Source organism: Balaenoptera ricei, chromosome 3 (assembly GCF_028023285.1).
Source record: "Balaenoptera ricei isolate mBalRic1 chromosome 3, mBalRic1.hap2, whole genome shotgun sequence".
Classification (NCBI taxonomy): Eukaryota; Metazoa; Chordata; class Mammalia; order Artiodactyla; family Balaenopteridae; genus Balaenoptera; species Balaenoptera ricei.
Window position 1 is genome coordinate 149,946,644 of NC_082641.1, and position 27,800 is coordinate 149,974,443.

Consider the following 27,800-nt stretch of genomic DNA (forward strand, 5'->3'; position numbering starts at 1 on the left):
GTTTGTTGTTAATTATTCATAAATGTCTCAAAAATCCTGGAGAATTTGATACATAGATCAATGAATCTAGAGAAGTAAAGTAATGTACCTAAACAAAAATTATTCAATAAATACCTCCATTTCTAAATTAGTCAATTTTGGCTGCCCCCAAAGTAAGATTTCTGAAAACTATAAGGCGTTGCCATTTGTGCCACTGTTATAAAGTTATTTAGTCCTTTGCTACTACTGCCTGTGAGGTTAATCTGGTTGTCAAACAATGTAATTTGCATAGTGAAAATTTTGGATTTTTTAAAAATTATGCATAAACATGTAAAGGAAGTAAATGTATACCATCCATTATCTTCCAAGCCTGGGCAATTTAAAAAATGATCAGACTGGTACTACCATGATATTGACTATTCAGAGAAGGTACTGGTCATTGGATCATACTGGTACTTAATAACAGCCCTTGATGTTGACATAACATTTGGTGTTTTGTTATCAAATTTATGTTAATCAAACCTTCATGGTAGATATTATTTTCTCCATTTTGCAAATGAAAATCCTAAGCCCTAAAGAGGTAAGTAACTTATGCAAGATCACATAGCAGATTGGTAGAGCTGGGATTCATAGTTGTATCAGACTCTAAAATGTGTCATTTTCACTATTATACTACCTTGGTGAACTTACAATCCAACTCTTCACGCTGTCAAGAACTGAGTTCACAGTAGTTTATCACTTGTTTGGAAGAACTTTTGCTAATTTTAGAATATTGTGAAAAATAAGCTTTGTTTCTATCAATACTTTCTAAACGATTTTTTCCTTGTTATATATTAGGACGTCTTGCCTGGCTGGTATACTTGGTTGGGACAGTTGTTGGAGGAAGATTAACATATACCAGTACAGATGAACATGATGCTATGGATGGAGAATTATCCTGTCGGTAAGTAGTAGCCATATAATTTACAGAAATTTATGAAGTACTTAGAAATTTAGTTACGGAGCTGCTATTATGAGCTAAAGCATTTTGTACTTGGCCTTTTGGAGAAGGTATTATTTTCCTTTTTACTGATGAGAAAACCAAGGCTTAAGTGATTTGTAAAAGTTATATCTCTAATAAGTAGTATAGTCAAATATATTCATATGAATAATATGAGCTGGTTTTCCATATATTTTAATTCATTTTTAATAACATCTTTATAACAAAGTAATACATGTTTTTGTTGAACACTAAAGATTCAAATGAAAACAAAGTTATATATTAATTTGGAAATAACTACTTTCATTTGGTAAAGATCTTTGAGTCTTTTTAATTAATGTTTGAGAGTATATGTACCTTACATGTGTATTTTTCAACTTTTTTTCAACAAAAGGTATACTGTAATATTGTTTTGTAAACTAAAATGGGGATACTAGTACTATATCTAATTCATTTGGGGCTGTTATAAGGATTAAATGAGTTAATAATTTTAAAATAATTTTAAAGTGCTTAGGACAATGCCTGGCAAATAGTAACACTATATTACCAGAAAAAAACCCCAAATAATTCTTTTTTAAAAACTCAAACATAACAATTATATAAACATCTTATCTAGACATGAAATATTCTAAGCTATACCATAATTTAAATAGATCCTTGCTTTGGGAATTTTAGGTTGTTTCTCAATTTTTCCTTATTATAAAGGTGAATATTCTTTTAGCTGTATCTTTATATAGATCAAAATAATTTTATTAGAGTTAAGTCCTAAAAGCTGAATAGCTGGTTGAATAGTATATAGCACTTTAAAGACTTTCAATACACATTACCAAATGGCCTTCTGGAAAAGTTGTACCAGTTTATCCTCTGAACCCAAAGGCCATGAGAAGCTATTGTTGTTGTTTTTTTTCTTTTTGATTGATTGATTGATTGATTGCTATGTTGGGTCTTCGTTTCTGTGCGAGGGCTTTCTCTAGTTGCGGCAAGCGGGGGCCACTCTTCATCGCGGTGCGTGGGCCTCTCACTATCATGGCTTCTCTTGTTGCGGAGCACAGGCTCCAGACGCGCAGGCTCAGTAGTTGTGGCTCACGGGCCTAGTTGCTCCGTGGCATGTGGGATCTTCCCAGACCAGGGCTCGAACCCGTGTCCCCTGCATTAGCAGGCAGATTCTCAACCACTGCGCCACCAGGGAAGCCCCTGTTGTTTTTTTTTTTTTTGCAATTGAACACTAGGTGGTAGGATTCTTATCTTTGCCAGTTCATAGGTAACTAATGTCTCATTTTAATTTGTATTTCTTTGTTTACAAGTGGTGTCAAACATTCTTTTCCATTCCTTTTCTTGCCCTTTCTGTTTTCTCTTTGTGATTTTTTATTATATATAGATTGTATCATTCACCCGGTTTTCTTTTATGATTATCTTTCCTAATCCGTAAGAACTCAGTATATATCAAAGATTGTAATATTTTGCTATTCATTTTGAATACGTTTTCTCCATATGTTTTAATTTGTTTTAGAAATTGCTTTTTTACTGGCTTTAAATATTTATATATTAAGATCTATGAATTTTTTCTTTCATATTTTTTTCAATGCTCATGTTTAGGGAGGTTGTTCCACACCTGGATAATAAAAATATTCTGCTATATTTTCTCCTGGATCTTTTATGGTTTCAGCTTCTTATATTTAATTTTTAATATATCCAACATTTATTTTGTTATGTACTTTTTCGACAGTTTCCACGTGTTAACCAGTTAATGTCAAACCCCACCCTCTACTGATTTGAAATGCTGCATATATCTTACACAAAATTCTCATGTCTTTTTCTAGGCCTTTCATTCTTCTCCACTGATCTTGGAAGTCTATTTGTACACCACTGTCACCCTACTGAAGTCTTTAGTGTGATATTCTCCCTCATTATTATTCTTAAATATATTCCTAACTGTTTAATAAATTTGTTGCCATTTTGAATAGAAATTTCTCTCATTTCATACCCTTTTCAACCTTTAAACTACCTCATTTCAATGAAATTTGAATCTGAATGGAACATAAATATTTTTAGTTTTTCCTAAGATTTATTATTTCCAATATCAAACCACTTTAAAATATGACTGGGGCATTCTCAAAATGCTTTGATTAATTTTAAACCAAGTGAACAATGTGCTTCTGTACCATCTTTTAATATAACATTACATATTTAGTAAAGTGGGAATTAAGAATAATTTTTGCTATAGTTAGTCTGATTTTTTTTTTAATGTTTTCATCATCAAGTAGAGAATTACCCACTGGCACTATTTTCCTGAAAAATATATATAACAGGAAATAAACAAAAGTGGTGTGTATTTGCCAAGTAGAAAATTTTAATTTTTTCTTTAAGCGGCAAACATATTTAGCTCTAAGTAAGATTTGTTTTGTGTTTAGCCTGTTTTCCCTAGGAAACAAAGTCTTAGTTGAAGTTTATGGGCTAAGATTTTTTTGTGGGGTGGGAAAAAGGATACATTTTCAGGGAAGAAAGAATGAAGGAAAAGTGAGTAAAAGATAAAACAGGTTATGTGTTGATTAGTTGATGAAAATATTGTGACCAGAGTTCCTCGGGAACCTATTCCTGTATTACCTCTAGGAGCAGTGGTTCAGTATTTGCTAATTCAGTTTTTATGGCCATTTTGCAGCACATAACTACCATAAATAATGAGAATCAACTATAGAAGGTGGTGTATTACACACCTGGTTGCTCACTTTTACAGTTTTCCCCAGAAACCACATGGAACAGCTGTGCTTCAAAGCAGTCCATCTTGGTGGTGGGGGGGAACGGGGACTGAGGGCAAGTGGTTTATCTGTTCACTTATTTCTGCGTCCCATTTTTTTAGTGGTTGAAATCTACTCCCGGAGTGTATAACTTTTCCATACTTCTTAGTTGTGTCCCCTGGCCTCTTTGAGGAGCTGCTGGGGAAGCCAGAGCTACTATTGGTCCTGTTGGTTGGAGGTAGGGGCTGGCTGGAGCTATGGTAGGCCTTTCCTCCCCCTGAGTGAGGATTTATAACTGCAGGAGCTGTGCGAGTCTTTACTGGGACTACAAGGCAAGTGGTTGAGCCCAGGGACAGGAGGAGAGGTGGTGGGGTTGGTGGGGGGTTAAACAGGGCCGAGTAGATTCAAGGTGGGGTATGTACCAGGACTTACATAATTTGCCTAGAAAAAACATAAATATATGTGTTTTAACATACTGAGATTTTAAATTAAATAAGAATGATGTTTTATGTAAAATTTTAAAATATCAATTTCACATGGAGAAATTCCAGGTAACTGGAACTGTCATACTAGTGCCGTCTGGTGTTGTTATATGATAACCTTTTTAACTCCTGGGAGGATGCTACCAAATTAGAAGTTGAGAAGCTCCTGCCAAAAATCTATGTGTTATTTTATCAGAAAAAGGTTGATATTCATAAAAACTTCCAATATTGTGATAATGATATTTAAAACATGTTACTTTAACATTTTTAAATATGCTGCTTTAACTTAGCAAATAAGTATATTTGTGCTCGGGCCACACAATTCTGATTAAATAAAGATAATTTTATAGTCATTTCAGTTTCATTCATCATGACCAGAATGTAAACCTCTTGAGAGATTTCCCAGGGATTTTGTCTTATCCTGTATCCTCTCTAATTTGCTGGTGGCTGCTTCTTTTCGGCTCATTCCTCTCAGTTAGGCCACCCTCTGTTTCTGTTTCTTCATGTTGCTCTCACCTGTTCATCTCCCAATCATTCCTCATTATTCATTGAAGACTTTTGCAGCTAGCTCAGTGTTTTGCTCTCTGCCCCAAACCCTGCTGTGATATAGATGACTTCAACTTCTTTCCCATCCGGTAGTGTTGCTTCCTCTTCTCTACACAAGAAACTTCCAGTGGGCTTCCTGTCACACGTGAAACAAATTCCAAATTCTTGCCATAGCCCAAAGTGTACTGTGCTACTTCTCAGACCTTATTTCCTATCCCTTTTCATTCAACTCAGCTACATACACTGACCTCCTTGCTACTGAGTATTACCAATATGTTTTCGCTTTAGGGCCTTCGCGCTTCTCTTCTGCTAGGCGTGCTTTCTCCCAGGTGTTTGTGTAGTACTCCGTCACTTCAGTCAGGTCTGTACCCAGATGTCTCTACCTCTTTTGACCTCCCTATCCAAAATAACATCCTTATCCTACTTTATTTTTCTTCATAGTACTTATTACCTCTTGATGTTTGTTTGTTTATTCCACTAGAATAGGGAAGGAATAAGCTTTATCTGCTTTGTTCACTGCTGTATCTTTATCTCATCTGCCTGGCAAAACCTAAACTCTGAAGGAATTCAGAGTTTTCTCTTAATTTGTCGAGTGATAAAAGAAATTGCACACTTCTTTAGATAGGTACCATTGCCAACTAAGATATCTTTTTTTTTTTTTAACCTTAACTGAGCCCTCAGCATGGCTCAGTGATTTGTGTTATTTTAGTAATTCTTATCTTCTGACTTCCAAACACTTACTGAACTGTTTTCCTTGCATGTTTTGTCCCACATGTACCTCTAATTCAGTGACTAAACTTAAACTCGTCTCTTCCATCTACTCCCAACCCTGACTCTCTTTGTGTGTCTCATCACTGTCAACTCAATTGCCTAGGCTTGAATCCTGGGACTTCTCCTTAACTTTTTCTTTTTACTCTCACCAACATCCGTATAGTCATCAAATTCTGTCACTTCTACCTTCTGCTTATCCCAATTAGTCCAGTTATTTCTGTTACCCTTGCTGTTTTAACTCCTGTCATCATTTGCCCGGATTCATGCTACAGTTTTACTTGGGCACCTTGTTTCCTCTCTGGCTTTCTAAAATAAAGATGTGATTATGTCTGTGCTTTGCTTAAAGTCTGCAATGACTTTCATTGCTATTGGGATTAAAATCAGCGTGATTTATCAGGCTCTTCGTAATCTGGGTCCTGCCTGTTTCAGTAGCCTCATCTCGTGCCACTGTCTTATAGCCATATAGAACTTTTTTTCAGCTCTTAAATGAGCCGTGCTTTCCCCCCCGCCCCCCCGCCCCACCCTGTCTAGAAAGCTGCACATGCTTTCCCCTTTCTCTTGACATTCTCTGCTCTGTTCCATCCTAGAATATCAGGAACTCTCGCTAATTTCTTTGTAGTGTTTATTATAGCACTTGTCATTCCTTATTCTAATTGCTTGTTTTACTGCCTTTCCCTGCGTAGGCTATAGATTTCTGGAGGACTGGGAATATATATGTTTCGCTCAGTATTGTATTCTGAACTCCTAATATATACCTGCCATATTATAGGCCTTCAAATATTTGTTGACTGAATAAATACGTATGGAATTGGATATTAAGGGGAATATAAAAGAATTGATTATCCAAAAATTCATTTCTTTATACTTGAAATGGTGTACTTATACTTGGATCAAAATTATTTAATATTTATCTTTTTATTCCCTCCATGCTCCAAAGATAATTTAAGATAAAGGTAAAAATAAATGTAAGCCAATAAATTGAAACACAAGTGAATATTGTATATACAATATAAGCTTTGGTCTTATGCACTTATTAGAGGTGACCACAGATCTTTGAAGGGCACTGTGGCAGAGACTACTAGTTGTCCTGTATCTCTTCTTTCCTTCTTTTGCAGTAATAGCATACCTGAAATGTTTTGCTGGGCATTGGCCACCTGAATAAGACTAGATTTACTAGAATCTCTTGCAGCTAGGTATGGTTAAGTGATTATGTTCTGCGCAATTGAATGTGAGTGAATGTGGTATGTGTAACATATATGCACATGGGTGGAGCTGAAGAAGCCATCTTAGACCATAAAGTGATTGGGTGAGTGGAGGCAAGTGTAACAACAAGATGGAAGGAACCTGAGTCCCTGATACACCGTGGAACACCAACTAGTCCTAGAGCATTGCCTTGAATTTTTGCTTGAGAGAAAAATAAACATCTATATTGTTTAAGCCATTGTTTTTGGATTTCAGTCACTTGCAGCTGAACTTCTTTTACAGCTATCAAAGCTTATTTGACAGATGGATCATGTATCCTTCTGGGAACTCTTTCTTACTCTCCTGCTGGGGATTGTTGGGGTGCCTTTGCAATTCATATCAAGCTGGTGATTTGCATTGCCTCTTAAGCAAATGCAAATCACCAGCTTGATATGAGTTGTAAAGGCACCCCAACAAACTTGGCTATTGGTTTCATGTCTTCCTCAGATTTTTGGAATGTATGTTATTAAAAGGAAATAAAAGTAAACAAGCAATTGCATAGAATCAACAAAGAACCAGAGTAGGAAAAAGTAGGTCCTACTCATAAAGAATTTAAAAGCAGGATATGCTTTAAGTCACTTAAGAGGATCCAGAGATGAAGTTTGGTGTGTGTATCTATTTATTTAACTAAAAATTACTTCAGGAGTCTGTGCGTTCACAAATACACAGACTTTAAAAGTGAGCTTTGTCCCTCCTTTCAAAATCAGAGAATAAACACATCTTTTTAGGGAAAACAAACAAACCTGGTTGACTGATTCTTAAATTTGATCTTTATAAGCTTTCCTTCATGAATTTTAATAGCATTAAAGATATTTAGTAAGTGAAGGTACTTTTAAATAAGTAGCTTAATTTAGGAATTAATAACTATAAAAATGGTTACCAAAATATTATCTCATAACACTTTGGCAATAAATACCAAGTTTTTTAAAGAAGTTCATTCGCTGTAACGTAGACATTTTGTTCCTAGAACTCTTTGCTGGTAGGGAATAGGACAGTAATTATATTTCACTGAAATGTGAGTTTGTATTCAAAATGGGATTATTAAAATTTGGTGTAGCCTTAATTTGATACAATGTTTTGGAAAGTTATTTAATAATATGAAAAAAATAATTGGGCAAGATATGTTTAGTGAGACAGTTCAATGGAATAAAATAAAAGGTCCAGGAAGTAATATGAATGCATAAATGGACCTAATGTATGTGATAAGGGGTAATTCAAAATAGTGGGCAAAAGACAGACTATACAAGAAAGAAATGGTGTTGAAGCAGCTGGGTAGCCATCTGCGAAAAAATGTTGATCCATATCTCACCAGATAGGTTCAAGATTAATTTCAGTGTATCATACAGGTGAATGTAAAAAGATGGAACAAACACACCTCAAATTTGGGTAAGACCTTGTTATTATATAAAATCCATAAGAGAAAAATTGGTAAGGTTTTCTGCAAAAGAAAAAGAAGAAAAACATGCATGATATTAAAAAAACACCATAATCAAAGTCAAGAGACAAATGAAAAAGTGGAGAAAAATATTTACATCTCAATCACAGGCAAAGGGCTCAGTTTTGTAATATATAAAGAATTCGTAGAAATTAGCAATAAAAAAATAACCCAACAGAAAAATCAAAAAAGGATATGAGCAAAAAGGGCACACAAAAGGACATATGTATGACTTAAAAATATGGAAAATTTTGACTTTACATTCATGAGAGAAATACAAATTAAAACTACACTGAGATACCATTTTTCAGATTCCAGTAAATTGTAAAGTTTAATATCACCCTGAATTATCTATATGTATATAGACACTCTCATTTACTGATGGTGGGAGTATAAATTGTTTCAATTTCATTGGAAGGCAATTTTGTAATAGCTATCAACATTGTAAATTCATATTCTTTAGTAATTTGATTTATATTGGTGTATATTATAACTGAACATGTGTGCAGTGATGTGTACAAGATTGTTAATTGCAGCATTTTTGTAACAGCAAAAAATTATAAACAACCTTAGTGTCCATCAGTGGGGGAAAGTATGAAAATAATGTGGTATGTTCATATAATGATGTTCAGCAGCTGTAAAAAGAGAATAAGGAAGCTCTTTATATCTGACATGAAAAGATCTATAAGGTATATTATTAAATGAAAACAGCTAGGTTTAACAATATAACAGTGTAGTATGCTCCATATGTGTAAAAGAGTTGGGAGGAGAATGTATAGTCATACATACATTTAAAAAGTCTCTGGAATGACACAAACTGTTAACAGCGTGTGTGTGTGTATGTTATTGTGTGCACACATGGAAGAGTTGGGAGGAGAATGTATAGTCATACATACATTTAAAAGTCTCTGGAATGACACAAACTTAACAGCGTGTGTGTGTGGGTGGGTTAGGGCTAGGCATAGCCGCCTTTGCACAATGAGAAAAAAGAGGAATAGGTGCTGTTTCCTCCAGAACTTCTACTTCTGTTTCTTAAAAATTTTATTATGATATGGTAATTTTGTTAGCACCAGGCAGTTGGCAACCATTCACTGGAAAATTTTAATGAAAATAGATAGATAACAGAAGGATTTGGGGGTGGGGGGAAATTCTAGACTAAGCTTTTTATTCTATTAAGCTTTTTCTCTAGGAAATTTAATTTAACCTTTAGTTCATTTATGATTTTTTGATAATAATAGTTGCATACTTGTATTGAAAATATTTGATTTTGTTAAGATCATCTTGTAATTTATTTCAGGTAAAATTTTTATTACTCATTAAGAAAGTGATACAGCTTGATGGGTGTACCTCTTTTTTTTGTATTTTGAACCATATGACCCCATATGAAAATATGTTGTAATGAAAAAGTAAAATACAAAACTACACATTCAATATCATTCTTCTTTTACTAAAATATTCTATATACATAAATATATAAGTTAATACCTGTGTTTATAAAATAGTTATAATTGTAGATATTTACTATATCTATATATATTATATATGTATATGTCATATATCTATATATAAATGTTTAGTAAAATAATAAATGTATGTCCATGTAGGTTTGTATGCATGTATATGAAGTGCATGTGTTAGGAAAAAGAGCTAGAAGGAGTTAGACCAAATTGTAGTATCTCTTCGTGGTAGGATTTCAGATGATTTTTAAAAATATTTTCTTTATAAGCATTTGTATTTTTCCACTTTTTATATTATGTAAAATTGATGATAAATGTTTTAATGGTATTTCTCTAAGAATTTTTACTGAAGCTTCTTTTTTCCTTCATGAAAAGAGTTTTTCAGCTTATATCTTTAATGGATACCGGATTGCCTCAGTGTTCTAATGAGAAAATAGAACTTGCAATTCTGTGGTTCTTGGATCAGTTTCGTAAAACATATGTTGGTGATCAACTTCAACGAACCTCAAAGGTAGGTTTTTACTAGAGATTAAAATTAATGTTATTGAAGATGAATAAAGGTGTTCACATATAACAGCTTTAAGCTGAATGATATATTTGGGCAATTTCTACATAAGAAATTTAGTTGATCAATTGAAGTCAATTGATTAATTGGTATTGAAAGCAATGTGAGATTGCTTGTTTTATGCCTAGATTTACCGTTGTCTTTGAAGATTGATTGGCAGAGTTAGTGAATGTTTTTTATGTGGTTAGTCAAGGTTTAAAACATACGATTTACTCTTTTAGTAGTTCTGAGGGTTTTGTGGGTTTTTTTGATACTTATTTATGTGGTTTCCAGTGTATTTTCCACTCATTCCTTGGCATTTTTACATGATAAAGGATGAGGACAAGAAGAGTAAGACATGCCTTTGAGAGGCCGCAGTTAACTTAGTGAAGGGAACACTTCTACTATGGTAATTGAAAGTTGAGCATTAGCAAGTTCAGGTGAATTGATCTTAAGGCATTAAGGTATTATTGAGGGCATTTATGTGAACCCTAACCAGATATTTAGTAGTACTTGGACACTGAGTAAGATCTATGAGGTTTTTTTTTTTTTTCTTTTCTTCCTAGAATAATAACTCTTTCCAAAACCTTCTCTGTTGGAAGTCCTAAGGATATTCTTGTCTCCTTTGGATTTATAGTTTGTATTAGTAATGTTAAGAGATTAAGTTCTAGAATAAGCTTTTTATATTGAACTGAGCTTTTTTTTCCCTGGGAAATTTAGCTTAACCTTCAGTTCATTTATGGTTTTCTGTTAATAGTAGTTGTATAGTAGTATGAAAAGTATTTGATTTTGTTAAGATCATCCTTTAGTTTACTTCAGGTAAAATTTTCTCTGCTTTTTAAGAAGGTGATATAGTTTGATGTCTTCTTTGTGAAATACACTGTGGTATTTTATTGCCATTTAGGATTTTTTTTCATTCAGGATTAATATCAAAAAAATTTTCTTAGAATTAAGCGGACATTGAATGAGACCACTAGGGAGAAAAAGGAGTAGCTAGATATAACTGTTTTAGGTTGATAGTAAGACAAATTAGAATCAGACAAAAATTACATGGTATAAAATTTATACAGGATACACATTGAATTATGATAAACTGTCTTGTTTTAAATGTACCCAGAGAGTTTATTTTGCTTTTGCAAAAGTGAATACTCTTGAAACATTGCTTATCTAATACCCATTTGGTCTGGGTCCTAAATCAGAACAGTGTAATATGGAGTGGAAAAGCCTTAAAATTATTGTGGTTAAAGCACTTGGAAATAATTATGTAAAATGAAATCAATTGTTTTAGGGCAGTGGGTTTGAGAAGTTTTTTTTCTGAAGATTCTTGTATGTATATAACTTTTAATATAAGGTAATTGTGAAAAAAGTGAATTATAAAAGATAAGTTTTTCTTTTTTTAAATTGCTTACATATTAGGAAAAAATAAACACATCATCAGACTGGTGTTGATTCTTTTTATTTTAATTTTGCTCTAACATTTTTGGTGCATCTTATCCTATATTCAAAGAGAATAACATGATTTTATTTCTGAGGCATTCCTACTGCATAACCTTGAAGTGAAGCCAAAGCTTTCCACTTTTCTTTTCTTTTTTTTTTGGCTTGTCTGCTGATCTGCCTTAGTAGGAACTGTTTTGGGGGTCCTTATTGTGTGCCCTGGCACTCTTCTAGGAACTCTTCACATTCTCTCTAGGTCTTATAACAAGCCTGCAAGTTTAGTATTATTGTTCCCATTTTACAAATGAAAGAACAGACTGTCTAAGACATTTATAAGTTCTCTACATACTGTTTTTCTGTCAACCAACTAAGGAGGACTAGATGGAAAATATTTTTTGGTGAGAGCATTCCGGATTATGGCAAAAAAAGGGAGAGCATTAGGTTAAAGTAAGCGAATAATGTTCAGTGTGTACTTATTTTGTACCAGGAACTTTCCTAAGCTCTCCTAAGCATTATGTCATTTAATTGGATCATATAGAGTATGACTTAAAGTTCTTCCCAGTCTCTTTTCTATGTATGTCATCAGTTTCATGCTTCACTACATACTTGTATTGCATACTTTTATGTGTACTAAATTTTTTTCAGCTCCTTTAACAGTCTACATTCTCTTTCAATTCTGGACCTTTGAAAAAAAAATGTTTCCTTTGCCTGGGACACTATTTTTTTAAATTCAGCTTCCACTTCCCTACCTTACTTAGCTAACTTCTACTTTTCTTTCACATCAGATACCCCATCCTTTAGGATGCTCTTCTTAACTTAAATTCTGGGAGAGTTCCTTTTCTCCTACTTTCCTTTCACATCAGATACCCCATCCTTTAGGATGCTCTTCTTAACTTAAATTCTGGGAGAGTTCCTTTTTTCTGTCCCCTATTTTAGGATTATTATACTGCATTGTAATTATTTCTTAGCAAAACATATAGAGACTATAATTTGGGTTAGGACTGTTCTGTCTTCTTTATTATCACCTCCACATGCTTGGCATATTGCTTGTATGCTTTCTACTAGATAATGGTTGAATGTATATATTTAGTAGAATTTCATAGGGGGGCTTCCCTGGTGGCGCAGTGGTTGGGAGTCTGCCTGCTAATGCGGGGGACACGGGTTCGGGCCCTGGTCTGGGGGGATCCCGCGTGCCGCGGAGCGACTGGGCCCGTGAGCCACAACTACTGAGCCTGCGCGTCTGGAGCCTGTGCCCCGCAACGGGAGGGGCCGCGATAGTGAGAGGCCCGCGCACCGCGATGAAGAGCGGCCTCCGCACCGCGATGAAGAGTGGCCCCCACTTGCCGCAACTAGAGAAAGCCCTCACACGAAAACTAAGAGACCCAACACAGCCATAAATAAATAAATAAATAAATAAATAAAGTATTAAAAAAAAAAAAAAAAAAAAAAAAGAACCCCTCTGCTAAGAATTTATAAAAAAAAAAAAAAAAAAAAAAAAAAGAATTTCATAGGAATTGGGTCTAGATATCATGTATAATACTTTCAGGTAACAAAGGGTATGTTCTTGAGTTGGAAAATGATGCTGACTTTAGTGAAATTGTTTGACAGGTTTTTTTAAAGATATATTAATTAATTTATTTTTAATTTATTTATTTTATTTATTTATTTTTGGCTGCATTGGGTCTTTGTTGCTGCACACGGGCCTTCTCTAGTTGCGGCGAGTGGGGGCTACTCTTTGTTGTGCTATGCGGCCTTCTCATTATGGTGGCTCCTCTAGGCACGGGCTCTAGGCACGTGGGCTTCAGTAGTTGTGGCTCATGGGCTCTAGAGTACAGGCTCAGTAGTTGTGGCACACGGGCTTAGTTGCTCCGCGGCATGTGGGATCTTCCCGGACCAGGGCTCGAACCCGTGTCCCCTGCATTGGCAGGCGGATTCTTAACCACTGCGCCACCAGGGAAGCCCTGTTTGACAATTTTAAGTAAGGTATACAATTAATAAGCATCTTAAAAATTCTATAAAAGCCTTCATATGCAAAATAATATAATTTATAGAAATAAATGCTCCAGGAACCAAGGTGGGAATCATTGAAGTGATTGTATAGAAGTATGTCCTATAAGTGAGAAAGAGAAATCATAAATAGTGTCTGTAGACATTAATTGAGCAATTAGTCTGTGCCAAAGACTTTGCTCAGCACTTGACAGGCATCTAATTTCATCTCACAAAAACTCCATGGAAATAGTTATCTTTATTAACATCCCCACCACTTTTTACAGATATGGAAACTGAGGCTTGGAATAGTTAGTTAATGTGATTAAGTGGTTGAACCTGGATTTGAACCCAGGACACCTGATAGAGCCTTTGCTGCTAACCACTTTGCTGTATTGCCTCCTGTTGGATCTTTGACTGGGATATTGAATGGGCCTTTCAAGCTCAACAGGTTCTAAAAAGAAACATTGTCTTCTAAAATGCTTTCTACCTACTTTTCTATTTTGAGGAAGAATGACTTTGAACCCAAAATTTCCACTTGGTTCTTATTTCTTATGTCTAATCTGTCACCTATTCTTGCTGATTTTATTTCCTAAATATCTCTCAGTTCCACTCTTTTCTCAGGGCCCTTCCTTTTTATTCTTGTTACTGCTTACATTTCACTAGATTTCAGAAGTCTTCTGGTTGTACTTTTGTTTCCTTTTTGCCTTCTTCCAGCCCATTTTCCATACTGCCACCAGAGTAATCTTTTCTTCGGTAGAAAACCAGAGAGGATAGTGTAATGAATAGTCACACATCCATCTTTCAGCTTTGTCAAATCTGAATGCTTTGCCATATTTACTTCAGATCTGTATATTTTAAAATTAAATATTGAAAACATATTACTCTGATTCTATTTGCCTCACTTCTTGCCCAAAAGTAACTACTACCCTAAATTTAGTGTGATTTTCATGTACGATATTGTTCTTTCCCACATTTCTATATATTTATTAACAAAACATAGTATTATTAACTTTGTAGAAAATTATTAGGTAGAAACTTGCCTTTTTTGATCAACATTGTTTTTGAGATTTATCCATGATGATACATGTAGTTTTTGTTTGTTTGTTTGTTTTAAAGAACAGGTGTCATTCTTTTTTTTTTAATTTATTTATTTTATTTAGTTATTTTTGCCTACATTGGGTCTTCGTTGCTGCACACAGGCTTTCTCTAGTTGCGGTGAGTGGGGGCTACTCTTCGTTGCGGTGCATGGACTTCTCATTGCAGTGGCTTCTCTTGTTGCAGAGCACAGGCTCTAGGCGCACGAGCTTCAGTAGTTGCAGCGCATGGGCTCAGTAATTGTGGCTTGCAGGCTCTAGAGCACAGGCTCAGTAGTTGTGGCGCACGGGCTTAGTTGCTCTGTTGCACGTGGCATATTCCTGGACCAGGGCTCGAACCCGTGTGCCCTGCATTGGCAGGCAGATTCTTAACCACTGCGCCACTAGGGAAGCCCTGATACATATAGTTTTAAGTATTTTAATTATTTAATGGTATTACAATATATTACTGTGCCATTATATATTCTTTTTTTTTTTAATATAGATTAGGTGTTTCCAGTTTTAACATTTACAAAAAATACTGCAGTATGTATACCAATACCTATTTCCTCATGCATATGTATGAGTTTCTTGAAGGTAAATACTAGGAGTGGAATTGCTGGGTTGTGGAATGTTCATATCTTCAGCTTTACAAGATATTATCAGGTTGCCCTCCTAAGTGTTGTAACAGTTTATTCTTCTTCCCCCAGCAGAGTAGGTGTGTGTTGCTGTATATTGTCATAATACTTGCTTTTGTCAGTCTTTAAATTTTGCCAGTCTTCAGGGAACACATTTCTTCCTGTGCCATTTCTCTGCTTAGAATTATTATTGATTTCCCATTATTTACAAAATAAATTTCTTCTTATGGTCAAACTTCACCTACCTTTGCAACTTTTTCTTTTGATACTGCATTCTATTCTATGACATGATGTATATGTGCTGCTGTGTATTTATTTCCTGCTTGCATATTTCAGTTATCCAATGAATATTAATAAGTAACTACTATATATTAAGGCCAGGGATACAAAGGCAAATAGGATGGTCCATCTCCCCAGTAAGTTTATTAATTAAAGAGGGAAGATAGCAAATAAAGAAAAAAAATAGAAAATTTATCCACGTTTATATTGAAACAGTATATAAATAAGGAAAAGACAAGCTTTTAAATAAATGCTGCTGGGATATTTTGTTATATCTATGTAAAAATTGTATTATTCATAGCATATAAATATCAAATCCAACTAAGTTAGAGGACTCTTAGTGTGAAAAGTAGAAGATTATGATTTAGGGATAGGGAAGGATTTTTTTAAGACATAAAAAGCCCAAAGTGTAGATACAAAGGTTGATAAATTCTACCCATTTTAAAAGTAAAAACTTCTGTGGATAAAAAAGATACAATAAATAAAGTAAAAAGACAACCTGTAGACAGGTTGTAAGATATTTGTAATACATGTAACTTAAAGAGAGTCAATATTCAGTTATATAAACAATTTCTATGAATCAACAAGAGAAAAACAACTCAGTAGAAAAATGGGCAAAAGATGTGAATTCACAGAAGAGGAAATCACAATTGCCGATAAATATGAAGAAATGTTCATCTTTTTGCGGACTCGGGAATGCAAATTAAAGCTACAGTGAGTTACCATATTATACCTGTTAGCTGGAAACAGTTACAAAGTCTGACAAGTGTTAAGTATTTGTCAGGAAGTAAAATAGCAAACACTCTACACTGCTGGTGGAATCCAAATCGGTAAAATTGCTTTGGAAAACAGTTTAGCAATATTTAAGAAAGTTAAAAATGCATATACTCTTGGATCAGGGAACAGAAGTTCTAAGAACATACTTTAAAGATGCTCACATGTGTATGGATGACATATTTAAGAATATTTTGGATACAACATTGTAAATCAACTGTACTTCAATAAAATTAAAAAAAAAATATTTCAGGTATACAAACAATTGGAAAACTTAATTTTAAAAATACCACCTACTTTAATACCCCAAAAGCCCTTCATAAAATAGGAATAAATCTAATGAAAGATGTACAAGACCTGTACAGTGTAAACTCTGAAACATTGTTGAAAAAAATTAAATGAGGCCCAAATAAATGGACATATATGTACTATGTTTATGAATTGGAGACTCAGTATCATTAAGGTCACTTAAGTAAAGTAAGTGGTAGCAATGTTTCATGAAATAGAGAATATCGGTAAAGAAATGGAAATTTTTTTAAAAAGAAACAAATAGAAATTCTGTAGTTGAAAAGTACAATAATTGGTATGAAAAGTATACTAGAGGGGCTCAACAATATATTTAAACTCGCAGAAGAAAGAGTTAGCAAACTTGAAGATTGACTATGTCTTAGTTTGGGCTACTATAATAAATACCATTGACTGGGTGGCTTAAACAACAAAATATTATTTCTCACAGTTTTGGGGGCTGGTAGCCGAGATTAGGGTGCCAGTGTGGTTAGGTTCTTGGTGAGGGCCCTCTTCCTGATAGTGTACTCACATGTCCTTCCTTGCTCCATGCCAAAAATGAGAGAGTGGTTCTTTGTCTGCTCCTCTTTTTATAAGGGCATTAATCTCATCATGAGGGCCCCACCCTCATGACCTCACCTAACCTTCGTTACTTCCCCCAAACCCCACTTACTAATACCATTCCTTTGGGAGTTAAAGATTTAACATATGAATCTGGGGGGAACACAAACATGTAGCCCATAACAGATGGCTAGAGATTGTAGTATTCAAAAAACAGACAAAAAAGAATGAAGGAAAATGAACAGAGCCTGAGAGAACTGTAGATCACCGTTAAGTACACCAACAAACATATGGAGTACCTGGTAGGAGGAGTAACAAAGAGGACAACAAGAAAGGAGCAGAAAAATATATTTAAAGCAATAATGGCTTAAAAATTACCACATTTGTTGAAAAACATTACCCATCAAAGAAGTGTAACAAAAAAGATCCACACTAAAATCACACCATAGTAAAAATGCTGAAAGACAGACAAAGAGAAAAATTTGAAAGCAACGAGAGAAAAACTACTCCTCACATACAAGGGAACTCCAATAAGATTAATAGCTGACTTCTTTTTAGAAACAGTGAAGGCCAGAAGACATTTGGATGTCATATTCAAAACGCTGAAAGAAACTGGTAACCAAGAATTCCATATCCAGCAAAACTATCTTTAGAAATGAAAGGAGAATTAAAGACATTTTCAGATAAACAAAAACTGAGAGAATGCATTGCTATCAGAGCTGCCTTATAAGAAATGCTAAATGAGGTACTGCAGGCTGAAAGCAAGTGATCTCAGACAAATTCGTACAGATCCACGGAAAAAGCCAAGAGCACTAATGAAGCTAATTAAGCAATTAAAAAATAGAGTACTTCTTCTCTTAACTGATTGAAAAGCAATTGTATATAACAGTTACATATTTTATATACATATACACTGTATCGATAGCATATAACATGTAGAGATGTCGATAGCAGCACACAGAAGGTGGGTGGGGAAAAAAGAAAAAAGAAGGTGGGTGGAAGCAAAGTTGTGGAAATGACACAAGATGGTAACTCAAATATAAGAATCAATAAAGAGAACTAGAAATGGTAAATAAGAATGTTTATCTAGCAAACACTTTAAACATTTTCTTGCTTTTTTTTTCTCTCAACTTCTTTAAGAGACAAAATTACATAAAGAAATAATTGCCATAATTTATTGTTGGGTTTGTAATATGTAGTTGTAATATGTTATAACATACAATAACAATATTACAAAAGGGGAGCAAAAAGAATAGAGCTATGTAGGAGCAACATTTCTTTATCTCATTGGAACTAAGTTAGTATAAATCTGAGGTAGATTCTATTAAGATGTATATATTGAGCCCAAAGGCAACCACCCAGAAAGTTACCAAAAAAATGTATAGTGAAAAGAGTCATTAAAGTTTTTAAAATGTTACATTAGAAAATATTCGCTTAATGCAAAAGCAAGCAGTACAGGAAAGCTAGAGGAACAAAAAAGACAGTAGACATTTTTTAAAAAGTAAAATGGCTGACATAAATCTAACAATATCAATAATAGCATTACATTTAGAATGGATTATATAATCTAACCAATAGGCAGAGATTGTCAGATTAAAAAAAAAAAACAATGTCCAACATGCTATTTACAGAACACACTTTTTAAATTCAAAGATACAAGTAGATTGAAAGTAAAGGGATGGCAAAAGATATACAGACAGCAACCATAAAAAAGCTGGAATGACTATACTAATATCGAACAAAATAGACTTTAAAACAAAAAATGTCACTAAGGATGAAGAGGGACATTTTATAATGATAAAATAATCAACCCATGAGGAAGATATAACAGTTACAAACATATTACTACCTAAGAACAGAGGCAAAAACTGAAGTTTCTGTTTTTTACATGAAGCAGAAACTGACAGAAATAACAACATTAGTTGAAGAATTTAATGCCCTAGCTTCAATAATGAATGGAACAACTAGACAGAAGATCTATAAGGAAGTAGTAGACTTGAACAGCACTATAAACTAACTGGACCACAGACAACTATAGAACACTCCACCCAACAACAACAGAATATACTTTCTTCCCATGTACACACAGAACATTGTCCAGGATGGACTATGTGCTTTACCATAGAACAAAACTCAGTAAATTTAAGAGGATTGAAATAATACAAAGTATGTTCTCCAACCACAGTGGAATGAATAGAATTCAGTAAAAAAGAAATTTGGGAAACACATATATGTGGAAATTAAACAACACTTCTAAATAACAAATGAGTCAAAGAAGAAATAAGAAGGGAAATTAGGAAATACTTCTAGGTGAAAGAAAATGAAGACACAATATATACCCTAACTTATAAGATTCATTTAAAGCAGTACTTAGGGCTAACTTTATAGCTATAAACACCTACATTAAAAAAGAAGAAACATCTTTAATAGCCTAACCTTCTACCTTAACACATTGGAAAAAGAAGAAGCTAAACCTAAAGTAAGCAGAAGGAAGGATATATATAATAAAGTAAGAATAGAAACTAATGTAATAGAAATTATAATTCATCAGAAATTAAATCACTATAATTCAGGAAAATTCATTTCAATACTATAATGACATACCACTTCACTCACCCCTAAGATGGATATAATCATAAAGACAGATAGTAACATATTGGTAAAGATGTGGAGAAGTGCGACCTTCATACACTGTTGGAATGTAAAATGGTGCAACTAGTTTGGAAAACAGACTGGAAGTTCTTCAAAAAGTTGAACATAGAGTTGCCATATGATCCAGTAATTCCAGTCCTCTGTATATACCCAAGAGAAATGAAAGCACACATCCACATAAAAACTTTACACACTATTCATAGAAGCATTCCTAGTAGTCATTAAGTCAAAAAAAATCCAAATACCCATCAACTGAAGAGAGGATAAATAAAATGTGGTATATCCCTAAATGGAATATTATTCAGTCATAAAAAGGAGTGAAATATTGATACATGCTACACCGTGGATCATCCTTGAAAACATTATGCTAAGTGAAAGAAGCCAGTCACAGAAGAACAAATATTGTGTGATTCTACTTACAGGAAATTTCCAGAATAGACATATCTATAGAAACAGAATGTAGATTATTGTCTAGTAAAGGTTTCTTTTTGTGGTGTTGAAAATATTCAAAAATTGATAGTGGTGATGGTTGCAAATATCTGTTAATATACTAAAAACCAATTAATTGTACACTTTAAATGTGTGATTGTATAAATGTCTCAACTACTACCAAAAAAGGACTAAAGCTCACTTTTAAAATGGGGAAAAGATTTAAACAAGCACAACTAAAGAAGATATCTAAATGGCCAATAATCACATAAAAAAATGCTCAACATTGTTAATCATCAGAGAAATATGAAAGAACTATCATTTCACACCTGCCAAAATGGCTAAAAATGAAGACTGATAAACCCAAGCCTTGATGATGATGTGGAATATATGAAACTATGATATGTTGCTGATGGCAGTGTAAATTGATGTATCCATTTTGGAAAACTATTTGATGAGTCTACTAAAGCTGAACAGAGCTTACCCTATAGTTCATCAGTTTCACTCTTAGGTATTTACCCAGAAGAAATAAGTTTATATATCCAAGTGACTTATATAGGAATGTTCATAGCAGCTTCATTTATAATGTCCCCAAGCTGGAAACCTGTAGTCTAATGGATAGATAAATTAATGTGTACCACATGGCAGTAAAAGAAAAGAAAAATATTATGATACATGCAAAAATGTGGGTAAATTGATGATAATCAATTTAGGCATGATGATGAATGAAAAATTAGACACAAAGTATACATTATGATTCTGTTTAACAATTTAATGTGCTATTGATTGATTTGTGAATATCAGTCCATCCTTAAGTACCTGGAATAAATCCCACTTGATCATGGTGTATGATCCTTTTTATATATTGTTGGATTCAGTTTGCTAAAATTTTGTTGAGGATTTTTACATCTGTTTTCATCAGAGATATTGGCCTGTAAAAAAATTTTTTTGTAGTGTCTTTGACTGGTTTTGGTATTAGAGTAATGGTGGCTTTATAGAATGAATTTGGGAGTGTTCTGTCCAGTTCAGTCGTTTGGAGTAGTTTATGAAGGATCAGTATTAGCTCTTTGGTAGAATTCCCCTGTGAAGCCATTCGGTCTTGGACTTTTGTTTGCTGGGATTTTTTTGATTACAAATTCAATTTCACTTCTAGTGATTAATCTGTTCAGATTATCTGTTTCTGATTCAGTCATGGAAGGTTGTATGTTTCTAGAAATTTGTCCATTTCTTCTAGGTTGTCCAGTTTGTTGACATATAACTATAGAATTCTCTTAAAAGTTTTGTATCTCTGTGGTATTGTTTATTTCTCCTCTTTCATTTCTTATTTTGTTTATTTGTGTCCTCGTTTTTTCTTGAGGAGTCTGGCTAAAGGCTTATCAATTTTGTTTATCTTTTCAAAAACCAGCCCTTTGTTTCATTGATTTTTTTTCTATTGTTATTTTTGTCTCTATTTTATTTTTTTCCTCTCTGATTTTTATTATTTTCTTTCTTCTGCTGACTTTGGGCTTTGTTTGTTCTTCATTTTCTAATTCCTGTAGGTGGTAGGTTAGGTTGTTTATTTGAGATTTTTCTTGTTTCTTGAGGAAGCCCTGTATTTCTATAAACTTCCCTATTAGAACTGCTTTTGTTGGTATCTTATAGATTTTGGAAAGTTGTGTTTCCACTTTCATTTGTCTTGATGTATTTTCTGATTTCCTCTTTCATTTCTTTATTGACCCATTGGTTTTTTAGTAGCATGTTGTTTAGTCTCCATGTGTTTGTTTTTCCCAATTTTCTTCCCATAATTGGTTTCTAGTTTCATACTGTTTTGGTTGGAAAAATCTTGATGTAATTTCTGTTTTCTTAAATTTGTAGAGACTTGTTTTGTGGCCAGCATGTGATCTATCCTGGAGAACATCCCATGCGCACTTGAAAAGAACGTATTTTCTGCTGTTTTGGGATGGAATGTCCTGTAGATATCTGCTAATTAAGTCCGACTGATCTAATGTGTCATTTAAGACCACTGTTGCCTTACTGATTTTCTGTCTGGATGATTGTCCATTGATGTAATGGGGCATTAAAATTTCCTACAATTATTGTGTTATTGTCACCTTCTCCTTGTATGTCTATTAATATTCACTTTATATATTTAGGTGCTCCTGTCTTAGTTGCATATATGTTAACGAGTGTTATATCTGCTTCTTATATTGATCTGTTTATCATTTTATAATGCCCTTCTTTGTCTTTTGGTATAGTCTTTGTTTTAAAGTGTATTTTGTCTGCTGTGAGTATTGCTACCCTGGCTTTCTTGCTTTTATTTGCATGAAATATCTTTTTTCCATCCCCTCATGCTCAGTCTGTGTGTGTCTGTAGCTCTGAAGTGAGTCTCTTATAAGCAGCATAGAGATGGGTCTTATTTTTTTATGTAGTCAGCTACCCTGTGTCTTTTGATTGGAGCATTTAGTTCTTTGACAAAGTGATTATTGATAGGTATGTACTTATTGCCAGTTTGTTACTTGTTTTCTGGTTGTTTTTGTAGTTCTCTTTTCTTTTTTTCTGTTCTTTTCTGGTTTGATGATTTTTTTGTTTGTTTGTTTGTTTTAGTGGTATGCCTGTATCCCTTTCTCTCTAGTTTTTGTTTATCTATTGGAGGTTTTTGACTCGTGGTCATCGTGGGGTTCATATGTGTTGGCCTATAACTATATCTACTTGTTTTAAACTGGTATTCATTTAAGTTCAAACTCATTCTAAAAGATCTATATTTCTTTACTCTCCTCTCCCGCATTTTGTGCTTGTGATGTTGTATTTTACAGCTTCATGTTTATCCCTTTAATGTTTATTGTAGTTATAGTTGATTTTACAATATTTTGTCCTTTGATCTTTGTACTAGCTTATTTAAGTTGTTGATCTCCAGCCTTTACTGTATATTTGCCTTTACTAGTGAGTTTTTTTTTTTCCTATCCTATAGATACTTAATTCTTGTTATATCCTTTTCTTTGCACTTTAGAGAAGACCCTTTACATTTCTTTTATGGGAGGTTTAGTATTGTTGGTGATGGGGTCTTTTAGGGTTTTTTTTCTCCTCTGCTCAGTGGCTGTCACCACCCTACTGGGGGCAGGGGCAGGTTTCAAGTTGCTGAAATAGAAGCCCTGAGGATCAGGTCTGAGCTGGCTCTGTTCCCTCTGTGTGTGTGCTCTCCCTCCTCCCAGCACTGGCACCCTTGCCCTAGAGGGGAGCAGTGCTGGAGCAGCAGGGGCTGGAGCAGGCGCTTGGTGTGGATCTGGGCACAGGATTGTGACAGTCCCAGCTGTAGTCAGAGTCCTAGACCACTTATGTCAAGCTGCTTCCGTAAATGCCAGTAATGCCTGCCCATGTCCCATTCGGGTTTTGTTCAGGGTTCAAGCCACCTTTGTCCCTCACAACTGAGCACTCCCCTTAGCCACTGCAGCCCTAGCCCTAGTGTGGAACCATGTCGCAAAGCAAGCAGGGCCAACATGGGCGCTTAACTGAGGTTGGGCCTTGCGTTGGGACGATCACAGGAAATTTGTAGGAGTCTAGGGCAGTTTCACTCTGCTTTCTCCACTTTATTTCAAGAGTAACCAAGTGTGTGCATGCCCTTCACCAGCAGAATCTAGGTTTCTTACAACCTTCCTGTTATTCCCACTGGTTTTCTAACCAGCTAAGGGAACTTGTATTGGTGGTGTCAGACTGCAGGGCTGGAGCACCCAGTATGTGACTTGAACCTCTCACTCCCTAGAGAGGATCCCCCTCCTATTCTTTGTCCCCTCCCAGGGACCCAGGTCCTGACCTGATCGTTTCTCTTTCCTTCCTACTGGATCCCATGTGGATCTTTCTTACAGCCTTGGTTGTACAAGAGTCAGCAACTCTCCAGTTATTTTAGTTTTCAGTGAGAATTTCTCGAATGTAGATGTATTTTTGATGTGTTCGTAAGTCCCATGTCCTCCTGCTCCACCATCTTGATCTGAATCCCCCATTGTAATTTTTAATCCAGTTAAAATTGAATTGTAAATTTTAAAATGGGATATGGAAGAACCTTTTTTATAGACACATACACACACAGAGAGATCTTGGCTTCTGAATATTTATCAGTAGGTGGAAATTTTGAACTTTGTTTTTAATTCCCTTTATTTATTCAAGCCAACCCTACCCATAAACGTCAGTTTTGCTTTTGTTGGTTACAGAAATCTCACCAGTAAGTTGAATTGCAAAAGTTAGTTAAATTGTGGTCGTTTAGATCTTGGAATGTACTTTCCTTTAAAAATAGATCTACAAAGAACTATTTAATCAATGACACTGATAAGTCATAGTATTAATAGAAGTTTCCTGAATTTTGGCCTCCTAAACTAGCACACCAGAAGTTGAGGAGGAAGCAAGTTCCCTTTCCCTTTTAGGATTTAAATTTTCAAATAGACAAGTTAGTCTTAGAGTTTTTCTCTCCTTTTCTTCACTCCCAGTTTTGACATCCTATACAGTCAGTCACCACCAGAGGGATTTCATTCTTTGAAATGATCTGTAACTCTCTTTTCTCCATCACCACACTACGCACAGCAACACACATGCACACAGCAACACACAAACACACACCTCACAAATTTCATTTTTTTCTAAACACTTGGCATCTGCTAGGTGTCAAAAGGGAAGACTCCCAATTAATGGATGAATGAATTATCCTAGGAAGGATTTGCCTTTTCTAAAGAAGATATTTATTAGTGCCAAAGAATTTCAAATAGTATAACAAAGTGAAGTAAGTAAAAAAATCACTCTGTTTGAGGTAGTTACTTAGATTGAGGCATTATATGGTCTGGGAATGCACTCTCATCTTATTTCTACTTCCATCTCCCCTTTTTTTGCCTTCATCCTCCTGAATTAGCTATTTTCTAAAAATTTGCAAATTGCTTTTCAGGAAGGGTCTCAGGGCATTGTTATGAAGCCAAAGGGAATAAAGGCAACATAGTAATTTATAAATAGGTGACCATGCATTCAGATTTGCCTAGGATTGTCCCAGTTCACACTTGTTGTGCTAGCATAATTGATAGTTAATTGCTCCATCTTTTGTTCTCAGAAGTGTCCCTGTTTGGATAATAAGTTATATGGTCCCTTTATGTACAAGCCATATGCTCATAAATAGGATATTGTAGTAATTCATAAATGGGAAATAACTTTATTAAGGTCAGGCAAAGTGATCCTTTTCTTTTGCTTCTCTGGCTCTCCATACCTGAGTAAAAGCCTTATTTATAATCATCATGAACTAGTGATATATAAGCACATTGTATCCTTGTAATTCTGTGGAATACTTGGAATTTGTACTAAGACAGTAAATGACTGTTGATGTATTTTCAAGTTATCCAAAATAGAAATGGGAATATTTCAACTTTCAAGTATCAACTTTGTATATGGATTTCTAAATTGTGTTTTGTAATTACTTTACCTGTTATCCAGCTTTTCTCCTGTTGAGTACCACATGAAGCAGCAGATGGCATTCTCTCTCTACAACTGTTAGATCCTCCTGTGTAGAATGTTAGTAACAGTTACTGGTAAATTGAGTAGGGAAGCACGTAAATAAAAGAAAAACATAATCATAACGGTAACTGAAGTAGACTGCTGTAACTATAATTGCAATCCAATGTTGAAATAATGTACTTGCTGCTTTTCCAGGTAACTTGGATATATTTCAACTTTTGGCAAAACAATTTTTGTATATGTATTTAATAACAGTTTTAGGAGAAAGTATTTAAGAAATCACATGAAAACTGTTTTGTGCATAGGATTTTCACTTTGGTGAAAAATAGGTAGCAGCTTTAAAACATTTAAACAGTAAACATTTAACATTAAAAAAATATTCTAGTATAACAAGTATATCATGCAGGTTGTAGGGGGAAGAAAGTACCTTCAAAAGTCGATTGTTTTTTTTGAAGTTTGAGTAGAGAGAATAATGATCATTGACTTTGGGATTTTTAGAGAATAATGATCATTGACTTGGGGATTTTTTTTTCTGTTAAGTGTTTTAAAACTTTTTAAAAAGTTTCGAACTTTCATTTTGAGTTGCTTTCACATTTCCTGTGTAAATGTATCATAATTTGTCTCTGTGATAGAGTGTTTTCAGAGCTAACTACGTTTTCCTTCTTGGAGAATGGTTAGTGCTTATAGTCCTAGTTAATGCTTATAGTGCTGGATTGTTTTATTGCTCAAGGATTTTTTCTTTCAATTGTCATATAATACATCTAATACCTATATAATACATCAGAATTCAGACAGACCCTTTTTTAAAAAACATGATTTCTCTACCCCCATTCCCATGTAATTCATCTTACTTGATAATATTTATTAACTATTGAAAAAACACATTCTATGTCTCTGCTTAATAGAAAGTTGAGCAAAGCAGCCTAAGGCCTAATTTTTTTTTTTAATGTTTTTGCTTTATAAATGGATTTGCCAAGTTATGCTTGGCACTCCACTCCCTAAGTGCATTTAAGTGTTCATTCAAGAGCATTAAGTACTAGACAAGGAGGTTTGCAGCAGAAAAATCTAAAGTTAAAATCTTAGCAGCTGTTAATAATTGAAATTATGATGTAATTTGGAGAAATACAGGATTTAAATTGGAAAAATAATGGGCTTAGTTTATTATTTTTAAACTGACTCCTATGTATTATTTATCTTACCAAATCAAATATACCATTATTTGGCATATGTAATCATGTAATTCTTTATACATGTATTCCTTAAACACTTATTGTCTTCCTTGTGCTTAGCACTATGCCAAATCCTGGAATACAAAGATAATGATTATTTGTAAAAACTTGATAAAGTATATGCTTATACACAGAGTATTTTAAATCTATATTTTCTTATTTTTTCCATTTATTTTAAATGATTATAAATTCTGAAGCATTTATAGAATTTGACATTTGTGGACAAAATGCACAAAGTAAAACTACATGTGCATTTGGATTATGAATGACATATTTTGGATTGTTCTCTTCATTAATTTTTTAAAAGGCAGAAGATAATACTTTCTTTTGGTGGTGATTTTTTTGCCTCAGATACATTTATCTGGACATCTTTTGATGTTTGAAGTTTTCCTAATGATTCTAAGAAATTGTTGTGATAAAAATAATAAATGAAATAGTATGTGGATGTGACTAAGATGTATCTTTGAAGCGTTTTCAGCACTAAAAAACAGTCAGTTTAAAGAGGTTTTAGTTTTTAAATTTTACAACTAAAAAATTTCTTTTCTCCCCACATTGGTCTGTAGTTTTTCTGAATAGGCATTGGGTCTTGTGGAAATCATACACAAGATGATCTTTCCCTACAAATCAAAAGGTGAGGCATGCAAATCTACTGAATTTACACTAGAAATGTGTTCACCTGTGATGGTGTTGCTAAAATTGGTTATGTTCTTTATTATTTAGTGTCAAAGTAGTTATCAGTGAGAATCTCCTACTTCATTCCAGAAAGTATTTTCTTTTCTTCTGTTGATAATTGCTTTAAGTGGCTTGCTTGAAGGGAATCCGGATGA

General features: G+C 34.1%; 1 protein-coding gene across 4 annotated transcripts in view; it reads left to right on the top strand.

The window, feature by feature from the left end:
- Positions 1 to 27,800, top strand: part of RANBP17 (RAN binding protein 17) — a 322,665-nt gene that overhangs the window by 70,516 nt on the left and 224,349 nt on the right. For all 4 annotated transcript variants that reach the window (XR_009502445.1, XM_059917665.1, XM_059917663.1 and 1 more), the window contains 2 exons: positions 817 to 922; positions 10,002 to 10,137. Coding sequence is in view for 3 of the 4 variants with exons in the window: in XM_059917665.1 (XP_059773648.1) it covers positions 817 to 922; positions 10,002 to 10,137 (242 nt within the window). In the remaining variant the exon portion in view is untranslated. The remainder of the gene's footprint in view (positions 1 to 816; positions 923 to 10,001; positions 10,138 to 27,800) is intronic.